Source organism: Oncorhynchus gorbuscha, linkage group LG20, assembly GCF_021184085.1.
Source record: "Oncorhynchus gorbuscha isolate QuinsamMale2020 ecotype Even-year linkage group LG20, OgorEven_v1.0, whole genome shotgun sequence".
NCBI classification, from domain to species: domain Eukaryota; kingdom Metazoa; phylum Chordata; class Actinopteri; order Salmoniformes; family Salmonidae; genus Oncorhynchus; species Oncorhynchus gorbuscha.
This window is the reverse complement of record NC_060192.1, coordinates 20,546,287-20,563,431: the sequence shown is the minus strand read 5'-3', so window position 1 is coordinate 20,563,431 and position 17,145 is coordinate 20,546,287. Positions and strand designations below refer to the sequence as shown.

The 17,145-nt window shown below is 47.3% G+C and overlaps 1 protein-coding gene across 5 annotated transcripts in view; it reads right to left on the bottom strand.

Moving 5' to 3' along the window:
- rxraa (retinoid X receptor, alpha a) overlaps positions 1-17,145 on the bottom strand; it is a 161,948-nt gene that overhangs the window by 74,208 nt on the left and 70,595 nt on the right. For all 5 annotated transcript variants that reach the window (XM_046317406.1, XM_046317408.1, XM_046317407.1 and 2 more), the window contains exon 3: positions 727-965. In XM_046317406.1, the coding sequence (XP_046173362.1) occupies positions 727-965 (239 nt within the window). The remainder of the gene's footprint in view (positions 1-726; positions 966-17,145) is intronic.

The window sequence follows — 17,145 nt, the reverse complement described above, 5'->3', positions numbered from 1 at the left end:
TCTCAACGTCAACAGTGAAGAGGCGACTCCGGGATATTGGCCTTCTAGGCAGAGTTCCTCTGTTCAGTGTCTGTGTTCTTTTGCCCATCTTAATCTTTTATTTTTATTGGTCAGTCTGAGATTAGGCCTTTTCTTTGCAACTTTGCCTAGAAGGCCAGCATCCCGGAGTCGCCCCTTCACTGTTGACGTTGAGACTGGTGTTTTGCGGGTACTATTTAAAGAAGCTGCCAGAATAGACTGATGAGTTCGTCATGTTGCCAATAAAGCCCTTTGGAGTGAATTGAGAGAGAGAGAGAGGGAGGGAGAGAGAGAGAGAGAGAGAGAGAGAGAGAGAGAGAGAGAGAGAGAGAGAGAGAGAGTGAAAATACAAATCAGAGCGAGAAATAAGGGAAGAAGCCAGATAGCAAGGGGGAGAGAGAAGTATGTTGAGAAAAGGGGAAGAGAACAGGATGGGTTGAGAGAGAGTGGAAAGATTAGGTCTGGGGGGAAAAGAGAGTGGAAAGATTAGGTCTAGGGGGAAAAGAGAGTGAAAGACATAGCGTAAGTATCAAACTTTGAAAAATAGAGGGTCATGGAAGGGCCCACCACATTATCACAGGGTCCAGTACTAGGGACAGTTGAATGCCTATGACGGTTGTCTGTGTCTTGGGCAGGTGTGTGTGTGTGTGTTCATGTGTGTGTGATATACAGGTATCAGTGTGTGTGTGAATCTGTGACAGGCCTTACCTGGGGGCTGACACTGGGGCCGTAGCCCATGCCGGGCGAGGACATGGAGTGTGGGCCCATGGGGGAGTTGATGACAGAAAAGGGCGAGCCCAGGCCGTTCATGGGAGAACTCAGGGTGCTGATGGGAGAGTGCAAGGAGCCTGAGGGCCCCATGGAGGACGGGTTGAGCAGGGATGGGTGCATGCCCCGGTGGGACGTGGGAGAGCTCAGTGGAGATGAGGTCACCTGACCTGATGAATCTACACATGAAAGGAGAAGAAAATATGTCAGAATTTCCAGCGTCATTAGCAGTACTATCGTCGTTATCACAATATGAGCATCATGATCGTCATCAGCAGCAGCAGGAGCAGCATCAACATCTCCAACGACCTCTCAAGGGGAGCTGTTATTTCAATCATTACCAGAACTGTCTAGCGGTATTAACTTGCTGCAAAAGCCATTACTTTATGATCTATCATGATCTATTCATATGTGATGAAAGATAAACATTGTGGACTGAAAAAAAACTGGAGGGCCTTGTTTCTCATGGTCTGATAGTGTTTAGGTGCCTTTTGGCAAACTTCAAGAGGACTGTCATCTACCATAAAGGCCTGATTGGTGGAGTGCTGCAGAGATGATTATCCTTTCTGGAAGGTTCTCCCATCTCCCCAGAGGAACTCTAGAGCTCTGTCAGAGTGACCATCAGGTTCTTGGTCACCTCCCTGATTGCTGTTTGGCTGAGCAGTCAGCTCTAGGAAGAGTCTTGGTGTTTCCAAACTTCTTCCATTTAAGAATGCTGGAGGCCACTGTGTTCTTGGGGACCTTCAATGCTGCGGAAATGTTTTGATACCCTTCCCCAGATTTGTGCCTCGACACAATCCTATCTCTGAGCTCTACGGACAATTATATTGACCTCATGGCTTGGTTTTTGGAATTCTAGATAGACAAGTCTGTGCCTTTCCAAATCATGTCCAATCAATTGAATCTACGACAGGTGGACTCCAAACAAGTTGTAGAAACATCTCATGGATGATCAATGGAAACAGGATGCACCTGAGCTCAATTTCGAGTCTCATAGAAAAGGGCTATTTCTGTATTATGTTTTCAATAAATGTGAAGAAAAAAAACATCTGCTTTGTCATTATGGGGTATTGTCTGTAGGTTGCTGAGGAACTTGTTTTATTTAATCCATTTTAGAATGAGGATGTAACGTAACAAAATGTGGAAAATGTCAAGGGGTCTGAATACTTTCCGAAGGCACCGACTATGATTTGAAAAAGCCGCAAAGAAAGGCACGCGCTGCTTATTACCTCAAGCTGGGCATCATTCACAAGAGATAATATATCATTCACAAGTGATAGGCTAATATTGTCACCCATCACACTATTCTTGTGTTTGCGCATACTAAATAATGTATGTGTGAAAGGTGATGTGATTCAGAATGGACCGTTATCATGCACCTTTCTTGAAACAGGGGCAGGGGGGAAAAAGACATGTCATCTATGCACTTAAATAGCAAATGGAGGATGTTTGTCCCCGTGGTTCAGACAATAGAGTGCTGAATACCAGGCAGTTAGCAAGCTTGGTAGGCTACTAATGACCATCAGCAGCATCAGAGCTTGGAGAAGCCTAATTACCGTGACTAAACAGTCATATAGATTTTGACTGCCGGTGTGTTCGGTCACAAGTCATAGCAGCCCTAGCCACGACCCTGATCCTGACCTTTTAACATCTGACAGCTGAACTTGAGCTCTGCTCTGCAGGGCTGGAGGACTAGAGACAGACAGTGGTGCTTCACTTGGGACAGCCTTCCTCTGCTCTCAGAACTTCTCATTCTCCCTGTCTCTCTCTCTCCCTTCTTCCTGTCTCTCTCTCTCCCTTCTGCCTGTCTCTCTCCCTTCTGCCTCTCTCTCTCTCTCTCTCTCTCTCTCTCTCTCTCTCTCTCTCTCTCTCTCCCTTATCCCTGTCTCTCTCTCTCTCCCTTCTGCCTCTCTCTCTCTCTCTCTCTCTCTCTCTCTCTCTCTCTCTCTCTCTCTCTCTCTCTCTCTCTCTCTCTCTCACTCCCTTATCCCTCTCTCTCTCTCCCTTCTGCCTCTCTCTCTCTCTCTCTCTCTCTCTCTCTCTCTCTCTCTCTCTCTCTCTCTCTCTCTCTCTCTCTCTCTCACTCCCTTATCCCTGTCTCTCTCTCTCCCTTCTGCCTCTCTCTCTCTCTCTCTCTCTCTCTCTCTCTCTCTCTCTCTCTCTCTCTCTCTCTCTCCTCCCTTATCCCTGTCTCTCTCTCTCCCTTCTACCTGTCTCTCTCTCTCTCCCTTCTACCTGTCTCTCTCTCTCTCTCTCTCTCTCTCTCTCTCTCTCTCTCTCTCTCTCTCTCTCTCTCTCTCTCTCTCTCTCTCTCTCTCTCTCTCTCTCTCTCTCTCTCTCTCTTATCCCTGTCTCTCTCTCTCCCTTCTACCTGTCTCTCTCTCTCTCTCCCTTCTACCTGTCTCTCTCTCTCTCCCTTCTACCTCTCTCTCTCTCTCTCTCTCTCTCTCTCTCTCTCTCTCTCTCTCTCTCTCTCTCTCTCTCTCTCTCTCTCTCTCTCTCTCCCTTCTACCTGTCTCTCTGTTGCTTTCTCTCTCTCTCTTTTGTTTCTTCAAATAAAACTTCTGAACAGTTAGTCAAATGGCTACCAGGACTATTTACATGGACCTTATTTTATTCTTATTTAATCTTTCTTTTGCCACTGACTCTCTTGCACAGGCTCAATGTACACTCAATGGACTCTAACCACACACTCACACATTCTACACTGATACTCCAACACACTTACAGATACACACATACACATACACACACACACATACACACACACACACACACACACACACACACACACACACACACACACACACACACACACACGCACACGCACACGCACACGCACACGCACACGCACACACACACACACACACACACACACACACACACACACACACACACACACACACACACACACACACACACACACACACACACAACACAAATGCATATTGATGCCCCCCAAAGAGCAAGCTGTCATCAAGGCAAAGGGTAAAGGGTGGCTACTTTGAAGAATCTCAAATATAACATATATTTTCATTTGTTTAATACTTTTGACTGGTACTGTATATGTACATACTACCTAAATGACTGTACCTCAACTAACCCGTTCCCCTGCACATTGACTCAGTACCGGTACCCCCGGTACTATTTTTCCTTTAGTTTATTTAGCAATTTTTCTGACTTACTTTTTTAGAACTCTGCATGGATGGTTAAGGGGTCATACATAAGCATTTCACGGTAAGGTCTACACCTGTTGTATTCGGAGCACGAGCTCTGGGAGCCCATGCACATGTCATCAAAATCTATTTTTTAAAACATTTAATAAATCATTTTGACAGTAACCTTCCAAAAAGTCATTCAGAAACCTTTTAAATGTCTATATGTACTAGGAAGCTAAGTGTTTGTTTCTTGGGCTTCAGGAATGTGACTGAAAAAGTGACTCGGGCCTTGAAAAATGAAACTGATTGAAAGTATAAGGGGATATCAGTGAACAAATGCTGTGGTCAAGGCTTCGACGGTGCCAGTCCAATGACTGGAGCTGACTCAGGTGTTCAAAAGCACATATCAGACCGGGAGCCTAATGCTTCTTAGGTCATTCTTTATGAGTTTTAGTTTAGAAAACGATTTCTCCACCTAAGCGACAGATACAGGGAGGGTAGAAACAGCGTTATTGCCGTAGCAACAGCAAGGAAACTGGACAGAAGGGAGTTGTGCTTCAAATACAGCAGTTCCGCGACATCTATCATTTTTTTCCCACCTTTATTTAACCATGTAGGCAAGTTGAGAACAAGTTCTCATTTACAACTGCGACCTGGCCAAGATAAAGCAAAGCACTTCGACACATACAACGACACAGAGTTACACATGGAGTAAAACAAACATACAGTCAATAATACAGTAGAAAAATAAGTCTATATACAATGTGAGCAAGAGGTGAGAAGGGAGGTAAAGGCAAAAAAGGCCATGGTGGCGAAGTAAATACAATATAGCAAGTAAAACACCGGGATGGTAGATTTGCAGTGGAAGAATGTGCAAAGTAGAAATAAAAATAATGGGGTGCAAAGGAGCTAAATAAATAAATACAGTAGGGAAAGAGGTAGTTCTTTGGGCTAAATTATAGATGGACTATGTACAGGTACAGCAATCTGTGAGCTGCTCTGACAGTTGGTGCTTAAAGCTAGTGAGGGAGATAAGTGATTCCAGTTTCAGAGATTTTTGTAGTTCGTTCCAGTCATTGGCAGCAGAGAACTGGAAGGAGAGGCGGCCAAAGGAAGAATTGGTTTTGGGGGAGACCAGAGAGGTATACCTGCTGGAGCGCGTGCTACAGGTGGGTGTTGCTATGGTGACCAGCGAGCTGAGATAAGGGGGGCCTTATGTAGATAATTGAGCCTCTCATTCTCCTTAATTGTCTGCCTCAACACGTTACGGAAAGAAATGAACTGTATAGGAAGCTCTTGGAATAGGTCGTCTGGATACTGGCAGATGCAAACAGATCATCATCTTTAGTGGACAACCGTTCTTGTGGGCTTGAACAAAAAAGCGTTTTGCGATTTTGTTCGTACTGGCGAACCATCATTTGAGTTGTGTGGTTGCAAATATCAACAGTCCCTTACCTCTAGTATATCTTGACATGCATCATTTAAGACTCCGTTTGAATGATGTGCAGTTCAATGAACATATTATGCACAATGTCTCAATAAAGTCTGGGTTGAACACAAAAAAGGAGGACTTGAGGAGACCAGGGGAGTTGAACAATAAATAGTGCTTATCCTCAAGCTGACTACTTTTTACCCTCATTGTTAGGCTATTTGATGCACAATTTTTATAAAAAGTTTATAAATAGCAATTAAATATACAGTTATAGATAGTACACTGCATAATGAAACAATCCTCAGTAAGTAGTGTTTTGAGGGTGGACTGACTGTACTATTTGGCATTAACGGACTGGTTTTAAGCACAACAACTTTCTATCCAAGCTGGGAAAGAGCACGAGGACAGTTCATGTCATGCCTGGTTCAGGTAGCCTATACAGGACAGTTGTATATTCAACTAAATCAATTGGCAATCTGCAATGTTTGAATTTCCAACATTATAGCTTCTCTCCTGGTCAGCAGGCTTCCTAACAGCAGCCAGGTTGCCAGCTCAGTTCAGCTCAGCCAAACACTTCCCCTGCATCCTGCTCTCTTCACGAGCACTTCCTGCAAACACACCACTACCTCACAGTCACATACACAGGAGGGGAGGAAGGGGCAGCCCTATCCACTCCCAAACAAACACTCTTCAATAAATGGCCAACTCTATATCAGTTCTATAATTAATCCTCAGACTGATGATGTTCAAGTGCTTCCATCCTCATGATGACATTTTCTTTTCTTCAGATAATATCCGCCCATTGCTAAAGAAGCTCTGCCTGAGCCAGCAGTTCCTCAAATCCATTCTCCAATTGGGTTTTAATTCAGGGTGATAAAGCAGGCTGTTGTAGAGCTGCCAATCTGTCAATGTGGGGCCTCAGTGGGGGGTGCAGGTTAGCTGACAGAGAGAGAGGAGAGGAGGCCCAGGCGAAGGCAGGCAGGCCCTAACCCACAGGGGGAGTGAGAGCCAGGATGTGGGGCAACTCAAGCCTATCTCTCTCTGGCTGTTAGCAGGGGACCAGGGCTCATTGAAGAGACCAGAGCAGGGAGACATAAGAACATGACTGTATGTCTGCTGAGTGCTGACCTTGCCTTGCCTGAGGCTGATTCTGTGTTTAGTCATAAGTGCATGACTCCATTTAGTTAAGTTAACCTAATTTATCATAAATGGGTACAGTGTACTGTATGTGTGTGTGTGTGTGCTCCCGTGTATGTGCTCCTGTGTGTGTGCTTGCCCACCAAGCCTAAGTGGCGCTTGCTTGTGTGTTCTTGTGCGAGTGAGTGGGTGGGGATGCCAGAGCAGGATTACAGATGGATGAAAAGGGCTCTGGCTTTAATCCCCCCCAGAGAGGGGCACAGCTGTTAGAAGAGGGGACAGACAGGGTGGGATGGTACTGCCACCACTGCAGTCTCTGTCACCACTGCAGTCTCTGTCACCAAGGTCACAGAGTGACACTGCGGAGCTAACCATTTTCTAAATTCTCTTCAAAGGCAGCAGGGAAAATCCAATCAATAAATACCTTGGTGCTTCTATCCTGCCTCTACTGGGTCTCTTACTACCGTATCCGCTATAGCTGCCTGAGCTCCTCCCAGCTCTACTAGCCCTCGACTAGCAGCTCACTATGCTTTCATTCCAACTCGTTTTCTCTTTCACACACTCATTTTTGTCCCGACCTGTTGGGCTGGAAAGTCGTCTGAAGAAACAGGGCAAGTTCCAGCGACTGTTTGTACTACCTGCACCGCACATAAAACAAATATGCTCACAAGATTAGATAAGAGTGTTTAAAAGAGAGCTGGAGGTAGGAGGAGGGAGGGAGCAGAGGGGGAAACGGTGGCAGACGTCCAGTTCCCCTCTGTGCCAACACAACACACAACACAAAAGGTTGACACATGTTTTGATGGGGAATGAAAGTGTTTCTGAGCTTTGTCGTTCCGAATGGCTTCCAGCACTGCCTGCCTGCCTGCCTGTCTGCCTGCCTGCCTGCCTGCCTGTCTGTCTGTCTGTCTGCCTGTCTGCCTGCCTGTTCCAGGCTGTCGATTGGGCAGCGCTGCCGGTTACACAGAAGCACCACTGACAGATACAAATGAGGACATTACGGCCCATCTCAAAGGCAGGAAGCGGCAGAGTGCAACACTAAACACTCCACTCTCCCTTGTGCTTTTTCTCCCTCCCTCACTGTGCTTTCTTTGTGGAAACCAGCCAGGTCCTCTCATTCAGCTGAGCTGTGTTATGTTGTTTATAGGATGTGATAAGAGCTGAGATGAGAGGGGAGGTGTTTGGGGCATTCAGTATTCTACTCTGTGACATGAGGCCTGACTGCTGTATACAGGAGTCGGACTGGGAGGAGGCTGGGGAGGGGAGTTAGGTGAAGGGTGTCCCAGAGATAAATGGGAGTGGGTGGGAGGGTCAGGGGAGCACACCCCCAGAGATGTGAAAGGAGGGAGGGGAGGAGCCCAGGTCCTGGACCTCACACAGCAGTGGGACCCTGCCAGAGACCTGACTATATGACTAATGTCTGCACTTGAAAATAAATTGGTTTCATTTATTAATTGTCCTGCTTCTCTCTCTCCCTCCTTTTATCCAAATTACTTACAGTCGTGTATGCATACATTTTAAGTCTGGGTGGACCAAGAATCAAACCCACTATCCTGGCATTGCAAGCACCATGCTCTACTAACTGAGCTACAGAGGAATTCCTTCTTTCTCTGTTTCTGTCTTTCTTCCTCGCTTTTCTCTCTCTCTCTCTCTCTCTCTCTCTCTCTCTCTCTCTCTCTCTCTCTCTCTCTCTCTCTCTCTCTCTCTCTCTCTGCCTTCACCTCTGTTCTGGGGGTTGATAGTGTACAACTGAGCCACAGAAGGTTCACATTTAGTTTATCTCTCTGGAACAGTTACAGTATCACCATGCACGGAGAACAAAGCCACTTCGCATTCCTCTGAGGCAGAGAGTATAATAAAACCAAGCCCATTCTTACAAAGCCCGGTCTGTGTTCTGAGAGTTCTGTGAAGAGACAGTCAATTGTTTGGATCCTGTTAGTGTACTGGTGTTCAGACATAGGGCCTATACGGGTCTAGTTCAGCAACACATAGAACCAGTGAGTCAGTGACTCATGAGTCATAACTCTCGAGGCCATGTGCTCTCAGAGGCGTGTTAGTGGCAGTGGTGGGATTTCTGATGGATCCCTGAAGCACCACCAGCCCATCAGCTCTGTGTTAAAGTGCTTCTGCCGCCACCAGGGGTCCTGCATTATGAATAAGAACACCCCGCAACCGGACCCAAACGGAGAGGACCTGAAACCTCAGGAACACAGAGTCTGTTCCTAGCGCTTCTCTCCTCTCCCTCTCCAACTGCCATCCTCCATAATTCAACTACCCAGCGCCACCGGGGAGATTTGGTTGGAGGATGTGGGGGAGGGAGGGGGGTAACGTGACAACAGAACAGAGACTCTTCAAAAATCCACGGAAATCACCGACGTCCAGTTTCCATGATGCACTCATCCTTCCCGCAGAGTCAGGATGACTCAATGTCAATGTGCACCACACCCCACTCTCTCCAGTCCCTTCACTCTAGCATTGGGATACACACAGCAAATGCCAACCCATGGTTAAGTTCCCAACCCCTATATACCCACATCCCTCCATATAGGCCTCTTGAGATCCTTAACACTGTCATCAAGACAGATTTCCGGGAGGCATAACACTGAGAGCGAGAGGAGCCTCAGAGCCATATGCCACCTTGGCAGGGTCCCGGCTCAGACCCTATGCACAATGGGTTTTCCATGCTGCTCTTATGGCAGCGGTTCACTCCAAAAATGATGCCATTAGCTGGTAAACAGTCCAGGAAAAAAAAAGAGATCATTTCAGATTTTCACAGCCTTGTACTCAGCATCAAGACCAACGGGAGTCTCACACGTTGTCCGCTTCATTACAGCGGCTAATAAACCAGCGCTTGAGTTTGGGCTTTCTTGCCATCGCAGCCTTGTCCAGCCACTTCCCTCTTTTGAGGCTCCGCGCAAAATCTATTACTCACAAAGACGTTTAGAGGTAGGAGGAATGGCGGTTTGAAGCCCCCAGAGTGAGCACGGCGCAGGGCAGCCGCAGCAGTGAGGATGAAACAGCCGTCATTAGCATTTCTCAGGGAGGTTCTTGTGCATTCACAGATATGGAGGGAGAGAAAACAGAACCCGATCCATAGAGGCCCACGCCGCTGTTGCATAATCCCAGGGCCCGAAAACAAAAATGAAAGGGAATGAAGAAATTCGAATGCTCATTTGGAGTGCTTTACCCACGATGTCTCAATCCTACCTTGGCACTTTATCCGGGACGCGTGGCGAGAAAAGTGACTTCTGTGTACGTGTTAACAATATTCATGAGTCTTTTATTATGATACTCCTCACACTCGCTATCAATAATTTAACTGCTGCACTGTTTATTATGATGACTTTCTCAGTGCAGGACCATTTTGTGTGTGTGTGTGTGTGTGTGTGTGTGTGTGTGTGTGTGTGTGTGTGTGTGTGTGTGTGTGTGTGTGTGTGTGTGTGTGTGTGTGTGTGTGTGTGTGTGTGTGTGTGTGTGTGTGTGTGTGTGTGTGTGTGTGAGTGTGTGCGCGAGTGTTTGCTCATTAATCAGGGAGACTCTCTCTCTGGGTTTGTATAAACATTGTATAATCTGGTCCGCACAGTTTAAGCAGTCAGAGTAAATATTCCAGCCTGATGTGTTTACTCTATGGCAAGGGGGAGCTGGCAAGGAAGGACAGGGTGAGGGGTAGGTGGGGGCCTCAGGGTGAGGGGTAGGTGGGGGCCTCAGGGTGAGGGGTAGGTGGGGGCCTCAGGGTGAGGGGTAGGTGGGGGCCTCAGGGTGAGGGGTAGGTGGGGGCCTCAGGGTGAGGGGTAGGTGGGGGCCTCAGGGTGAGGGGTAGGTGGGGGCCTCAGGGTGAGGGGTAGGTGGGGGCCTCAGGGTGTGGGGTAGGTGGGGGCCTCAGGGTGTGGGGTAGGTGGGGGCCTCAGGGTGAGGGGTAGGTGGGGGCCTCAGGGTGTGGGGTAGGTGGGGGCCTCAGGGTGAGGGGTAGGTGGGGGCCTCAGGGTGTGGGGTAGGTGGGGGCCTCAGGGTGTGGGGTAGGTGGGGGCCTCAGGGTGAGGGGTAGGTGGGGGCCTCAGGGTGTGGGGTAGGTGGGGGCCTCAGGGTGAGGGCTATTGCTTTCAGCGGCAGTCATGACGAGAGGAGATGCGAGCCGACAGCAGAACCGCAACTGTCGCTGGAGACTCCGGGAGGCCTAAATAAAGGTATTACTCTCCTCAAACCCTCTTTCACTTTCTGAAAAGGCCCCTGTCCCGTCTGCAAACCACATGTACAGTGAAAGAGAGAGAAAAAACGGGGGGGGACGAAAAATGGCTGCAAGGAACCCGAATAGGCCACCCGCACCATCTCAGTAGGTGGGCCGCTAACGACCATTCATTTGATACGGAATGTTGCTATAACCTCATTCTCTTCTTTTATCCGCTGACACAACTGGCTTCATTAAGGATTTAACTCCATCAGTCGGAAGAAAGAGCGTTTTTCTCCGGCTATGAGAGAATGAGCGGAGCGGCCTGACTGACTAAAGTGGCTGGAGAGGCGACAGAGACACGGTTGGCCACGTCTAAGTGCCCGATAAGCTGCAGATTACCAGCGCTATCGCCAACTGTGGCCTTGCTGCCAACACTGTGATCTGCTGATATGGCCTAATTGTTCTCTTTCGCTCCGAGGTGATACGGCGTCTCTCTGTGAGCCAGACAGCTAGTCAGCCCCACCAGCAGCAGCGCTAGCTGGGGATCAAAAGAGCAGATGCTGCTCAGAGGAGATAGAGCTGGGCCAGGCCAGGCAGCACTACACTACATTCTCCATCCAGAGTGCCTGGCTGCCACAGAGGTTGATCTGTTCTGGAGAGCTTCCTACTCAGTGAAATTGATTTAGGAGTTTGGAGAGCTGCCAAATGCAGGTCTGATAGAGCGATTCTCTGACTGAAATCGGCACAGTATTGATAAAAAGAGCAGGTATTTGTAAGGGATTCGGGACAATGCAAATGTTCAGTTTCATGTTGCATGACAGGGATCTCTATCATATCAGTGTTCTTGTCTCCATCAGTGAGTCCATGGCATCTGTCTTACTGTACAGTCACACACTCCGTCATCTTCATGGCCAGACCAATACATGGCCAGAGGTTCAAATCCTGACAGGTCGGATCACACACAAACACACACACCCACTATGTCCTTTCAGTCCAAATCCATCTCCGCATTTACCTGAAAACTCCATTACAGCTTCCCCTCATATCTCCCCATTTCCCGAGCTATGACGTGCCATTCCTTTGTGTGACAGCCTGGGTTTCACACTCATCAAGCCGGGGAGGCATTTCAACAACTAAAATCTATGTGATGACGTTGAACCAACATGGAAACGAATTGTACTTGTCATCAACTTCAGGGAATTTCGTATTTTTTTCACCCAACGTTCAACCTAAATCCAATGACATGGTGAATTTTAGTTTTTGATTCCACGTTGAATTTCCATTAGATGTCAACTCAACCAAATGTCAATCAAAAATAGACGTTGAACTGACGTCTGTGCCCAGTGGAATGCTTATACATCTACATCAGAGATAGGCCGGCTGCAGCGTCGCCAAGCCCTTTTACCGCTCTCCTCTCCTCTCCTCTCCTCTCCTCTCCTCTCCTCTCCTCTCCTCTCCTCTCCTCTCCTCTCCTCTCCTCTCCTCTCCTCTCCTCTCCTCACCTCTCCTCTCCTCTCCTCTCCTCTCCTCCGGAGCTGTATCTGCCTGACGATGGATGAGTTGATCAGAGCGGGAGCGAGACATTACATTTAAAGGTAATTACTGAAGCAGGACAACCTGTGGAGTCCTCCCCGGTGAAGATGATTACATCTGCTGCTGCCGGGTCAGCCCGGCCTCCCCTGGGCTCTCTGAAGACTCATTACCTTGTCAGAGGCAGGGCAGCGCTATGTAAATACGTAACAGCTAGCGCTAGGTAGGCAGCCCTGCTTTTACACAGAACACAAAAGTTCCGGATGGAGCACAATCTCTTAGAGAGAAAAAAAGTGTTTGACTCCATAGATGGATGATTACGTGAGAGCTGTGAGAGACTGCTCTCAGCTCCTCTGTGGATCACCTACTATTATTAGGAAGATAGGCTAGCTTATTATTTTACAGGTTTCCTTGAACCGAGTGGACACGACACGGCTCTGATTACAGTACTGTAGGGCTCTCAACATGGTCACATGGCTGCAAGAGCTGCTCATTGCAGGGACTATTTGTGTGTTCTCTGTAATATGCTTTGCAGTAAACACGGTGATTCGGGGCAGCCAGGAAGCTATGATTCAATGTTGAGCTTCCTCTTTTGTTGGCTATCTGAAATTGTATGTAAGCACTAGAGATCAAATCACAGCTGAGAGCCTGAGAGCACACGCGCGCACACACACACACACACACACACACACACACACACACACACACACACACACACACACACACACACACACACACACACACACACACACACACACACACACACACACACACACACACACACACACACACACACACACACACACACACACACACACACACTCGGACAAAGTTTGATATAAAAAAGAAACAGGCTAGATTATAACTATAATTTACAACTGGTTCAGAATAGCTGTCACATTCATTCTCACTTCCAATGGTCATCATAAAAAATGTGTCCTGATGAGAAGCTCTCTATCTAAACTGAGGCCCCAGAAGGGTGAGCTGCAGCGGTCTGGGCCTGAGGAGCTCTGAGTTGTGTTTCCCATGCATCACCCTGCAGGGTAGCTGGGGCCCTGCAGCCTCTGCTTTTATGAGGCGTGAGGGGAGTCTGGTGGTCAGGACCTGTGCCTTCCCCAGGCCTGAAGAACTCTTCAGTGGAAAACCACAGGGTCCACTCAAGTCTAGGCAATTAGACAGAGAGAGGGAACAGGAAACCATAAGAGGGAGGAGGAGGATACAGTAGGCTATGGGGCCTGAAACCATGTCTGAGTAGGACAGAGGTCTAATAAAACCATCCAACCACAGTTATGAATTATGACAATTATTAGGGAATAAAAACAGAATGGCCGTTCGTTCTACTGGTCACACCACAGTGAGGAATCTAACAGTCTATTCAGATGACTGGCTCTTTCTGTAGGGAGCCTCTTCCACTATTCTATTACAGTGCATTCGCAAAGAATTCCGACCGCCCTTGCACATTTTGTTACGTTACAGCCTTATTTTAAAATGGTTATGAAATAAGAAATTCCTCATCAACCTGCACACAATACCCCATAATGACAAAGTGAAAACAGGTTTTTATACATTTTTGCAAATTAAAAAAACAGAAATACCTTATTTACATAAGTATTCAGACCATTTTCTATGAGACTCGAAATTGAGCTCAACTGCATCCTATTTCCATGAATCATCCTTGAGATGTTTCTACAACTTGATTGGATTCCACCTGTGGAATCCGCATGGTCGTGGCAGCACTATGTGGTGGGGGTGTTTTTGAGTGGAAGGGAGTAAAAGGCTAGTTAGGATCGAGGGAAAGATGAACGGAGCAAAGTACAGAGAGATCCTTGGGGAAAACCTGCTCCAGAGTGTCCTTGAGTGGCTCAGCCAGAGTCCGGACTTGAATCCGATCGAACATCTCTGTAGAGACCTGAAAATAGCTGTGCAGCGACGCTCCCCATCCAACCTGACAGAGCTTGAGAGGATCTGCAGAGAAGAATGGGAGAAACTTCCCAAATACAGGTGTGCCAAGCTTGTAGCGTCATACTCAAGAGGACTCGACGCTGTAATCGCTGCCACAGGTACTTCAACAAAGGACTGAGTAAAGGGTCTGAATACTTATGTTTTTTATTTGTAATACATTTCTAAACATTTCTAAAAATCTGTTTTTTGATTTGTCATTATGGGTATTTTGTAGAAGGCTGTAATGTAACAAAATGTGGAAAAAGTCAAGGGGTCTGAATACTTTCCGAATGCACCGTATAAGTACTCAGAGAGGGGTTGTGAATACATCTGACGATGGTAATACATGCTAATGATAGCAAGAGCCTTGGCCTCAGTTTCTGTGTTAATAGATCACATAGGGGAAAATGTGAAAATGTGTATCGGCGTGTGGATTTGATTATGTGTGTGTGTGTAGGATTCGTCCTTGGCCTCTGTCCTTGGCAGATGTTTCTACACATCACTCTACATATACCCTTGTAGGTTTGAGAGAGATATTATAATGGTTCATAGAAACTATCATTTCTCTCTTACACAAAGCTGGGTTTACATATCATTTAGGATAACAGATCCTTTTCAATTTGCGTCAGAAAGACAAAAGAACCTGGTTCCCATTTCATTTTGGAAAAACAAAAAAGAATGGGATCTGTTTCAGTGGGAAGCCTGAATTTATTGACCATATAACAAGCCTTTGAAATATTTTTTTTCTCCCTCAGTTTTGTTCGGGAATTATTATTTTCTTCTGGGCTGTGCAGTGCTGGGGCTCTGCGTAATGAAACCCAAATGGAGAATGATCTGGCTCTTGGCCCTGTTCTGTGCTGGAACAGAGCAGCGAGGGGCCGCAGGGTGGGTTTGCCAGCCCCAGCCTTCCCCAGAAACATAGAGACGGCAGTCCTCCAGTCCAGGCCCCAAGGGTGAGACTGAGGGGGAGTTGAAGGGGAGGGGAGGGGGGGGGCTGCTCTGGGAAACTATGTGTCTACGTGCTGCAGGAAGAGGCCTCGCGAGTCAGGGGAACACACGCGCCTCACTGGGGGGGGGGCTGTGTGTGTGTGTGTGTCATATCGAATGTGTGCTTTGCACATTTCCGTCAACTCTCAGCAAACAAATAACAACATAAAACCCAGGAGGGGGTCGGTAAAGGGACCGCGAACTGTGGAGGGGGGCAGTTGTGATTCCAAGACAAAACAGAATCATCAAATATAGTGAGGGTTCCTATTGAAGGATGACCCCGGTCTCTCTCTCACACAATATAGAACACCATGGAAATGAATGTTTGGCTAGCAGCAGCGTATTGAGGTTTCAGCGTACACATACTAAGTCAGGGGACGAGGCGTAAGGCCACACAAACCAAGGGACCACGTCCAGCAATTCACCAGACATCAAAGCAGATGACCACTTCACACCAGACAAACACCTTCTCGCCCCAACAACATAATAGATACACAGCCAATTATGGGCTTGTGTTGAGAATCCAACCAATAGAAAAGAGGCGCCAACAATGCATCTGTCAGAGAAGTCATGATGACAACAAAACCCTGCTGGCTAAAATCCTTGCACAAACAAATGCATATTTCTTAAAACATCCTTGCTTCAGTCTCCACATTGTAAGCCAGTTGTATCTTATTGCCCCATTGCGAGTGATTCCAGGTGTTTCTGCCAGTTAGCAGGACAGAGGGCCATCATACCTGATTACACTGATATTGTGTGCCTGCAGAGGTGATTTTCAGGACGGCACCAGTTCAAACAGGGACACATCCCATTGATGTATTATAGGCAGGTAATCCTGAAGGGAGGAAGATGCATGGACCAAGTCAACCATCCCAATAAGCATTAACGGTTATGGCATCCATGTAGTGCAGAGGATCAAACCAACATACTGTTCCTTTCTCTCAGTACCTTCTTCCTTCCTTCTTTATCTCTCTATTTCTCTCTCTCCATCTCTCTCCCCCTCTCTCTATTTCCATTAATCTCTATTTCCATCTCTCTCTATTTCCATCACTCTCTATTTCCATCTCTCTCTCTATTTTCATCTCTCTCTCTCTCTCTCTCTCTCTCTCTCTCTCTCTCTCTCTCTCTCTCTCTCTCTCTCTCTCTCTCTCTCTCTCTCTCTCTCTCTCTCTCTCTACCCATCCATCCATCTCCCTCTCTCTCTCTCTCTCTCTCTCTCTCTCTCTCTCTCTCTCTCTCTCTCTCTCTCTCTCTCTCTATCATCCATCTCTCTCTCTCTCTCTCTCTCTCCATCCATCTCTTTCTCTCTTTCCATCTCTCTCCCTTTCTCCTCTCTCTCTCTCTCTCTCTCTCTGTGTTTGTTCATCAGAGGGGGTCCCTAGAGGATGCTAATCCCGGTTTGGGAGAGTCTGTCTTTCAAGTCTTGGGAAGACGCACTGGGCTCAGTGCCGGCGGTTCCCTGCCTGCATCTCCAGAGGCCTGCGTCAGCTTCCTCTCTCCTCTCCTCATCCTCTTCCTCCTTTACTCTCCCTCTCTTTCCCTCTGTCTCCCTCTGTTCCTCTGCTGCTCACGTCTCTCATTATGTTTCTGTTTCATTCTGCAGGCGGAGTGTGCTGGCGGGGATGTGACCAGCGTCCGCTGCTGCTGCCACTGGCATTTAGACAACAAAAACACAAACACTGAGCACACAGAGGTGTTGGAAAGTGAAATGAAAGTATTCTCCACCACCAAGTGACTTTATTTACTCCAGGGAAAGGTTTCTGTTGAGCACAGTAGGTCTCAGAGACTAAACCTGGCCAAGACAGGCACTCTCTGCCCAAGACAGGCACTCTCTGCCCAAGACAGTCATTAATGATGTCTCCGTCAGTCATGAGGAGGGAGAGATACTACCTTCAGTTTTTTAAATATATATATTTTTCTATTGAACCACTATTAAACTAGACAAGTCAGTTAAGAAAATAAATCTTATTTTCAATGACGGCCTAGGAACAGTGGGTTAACTGCCT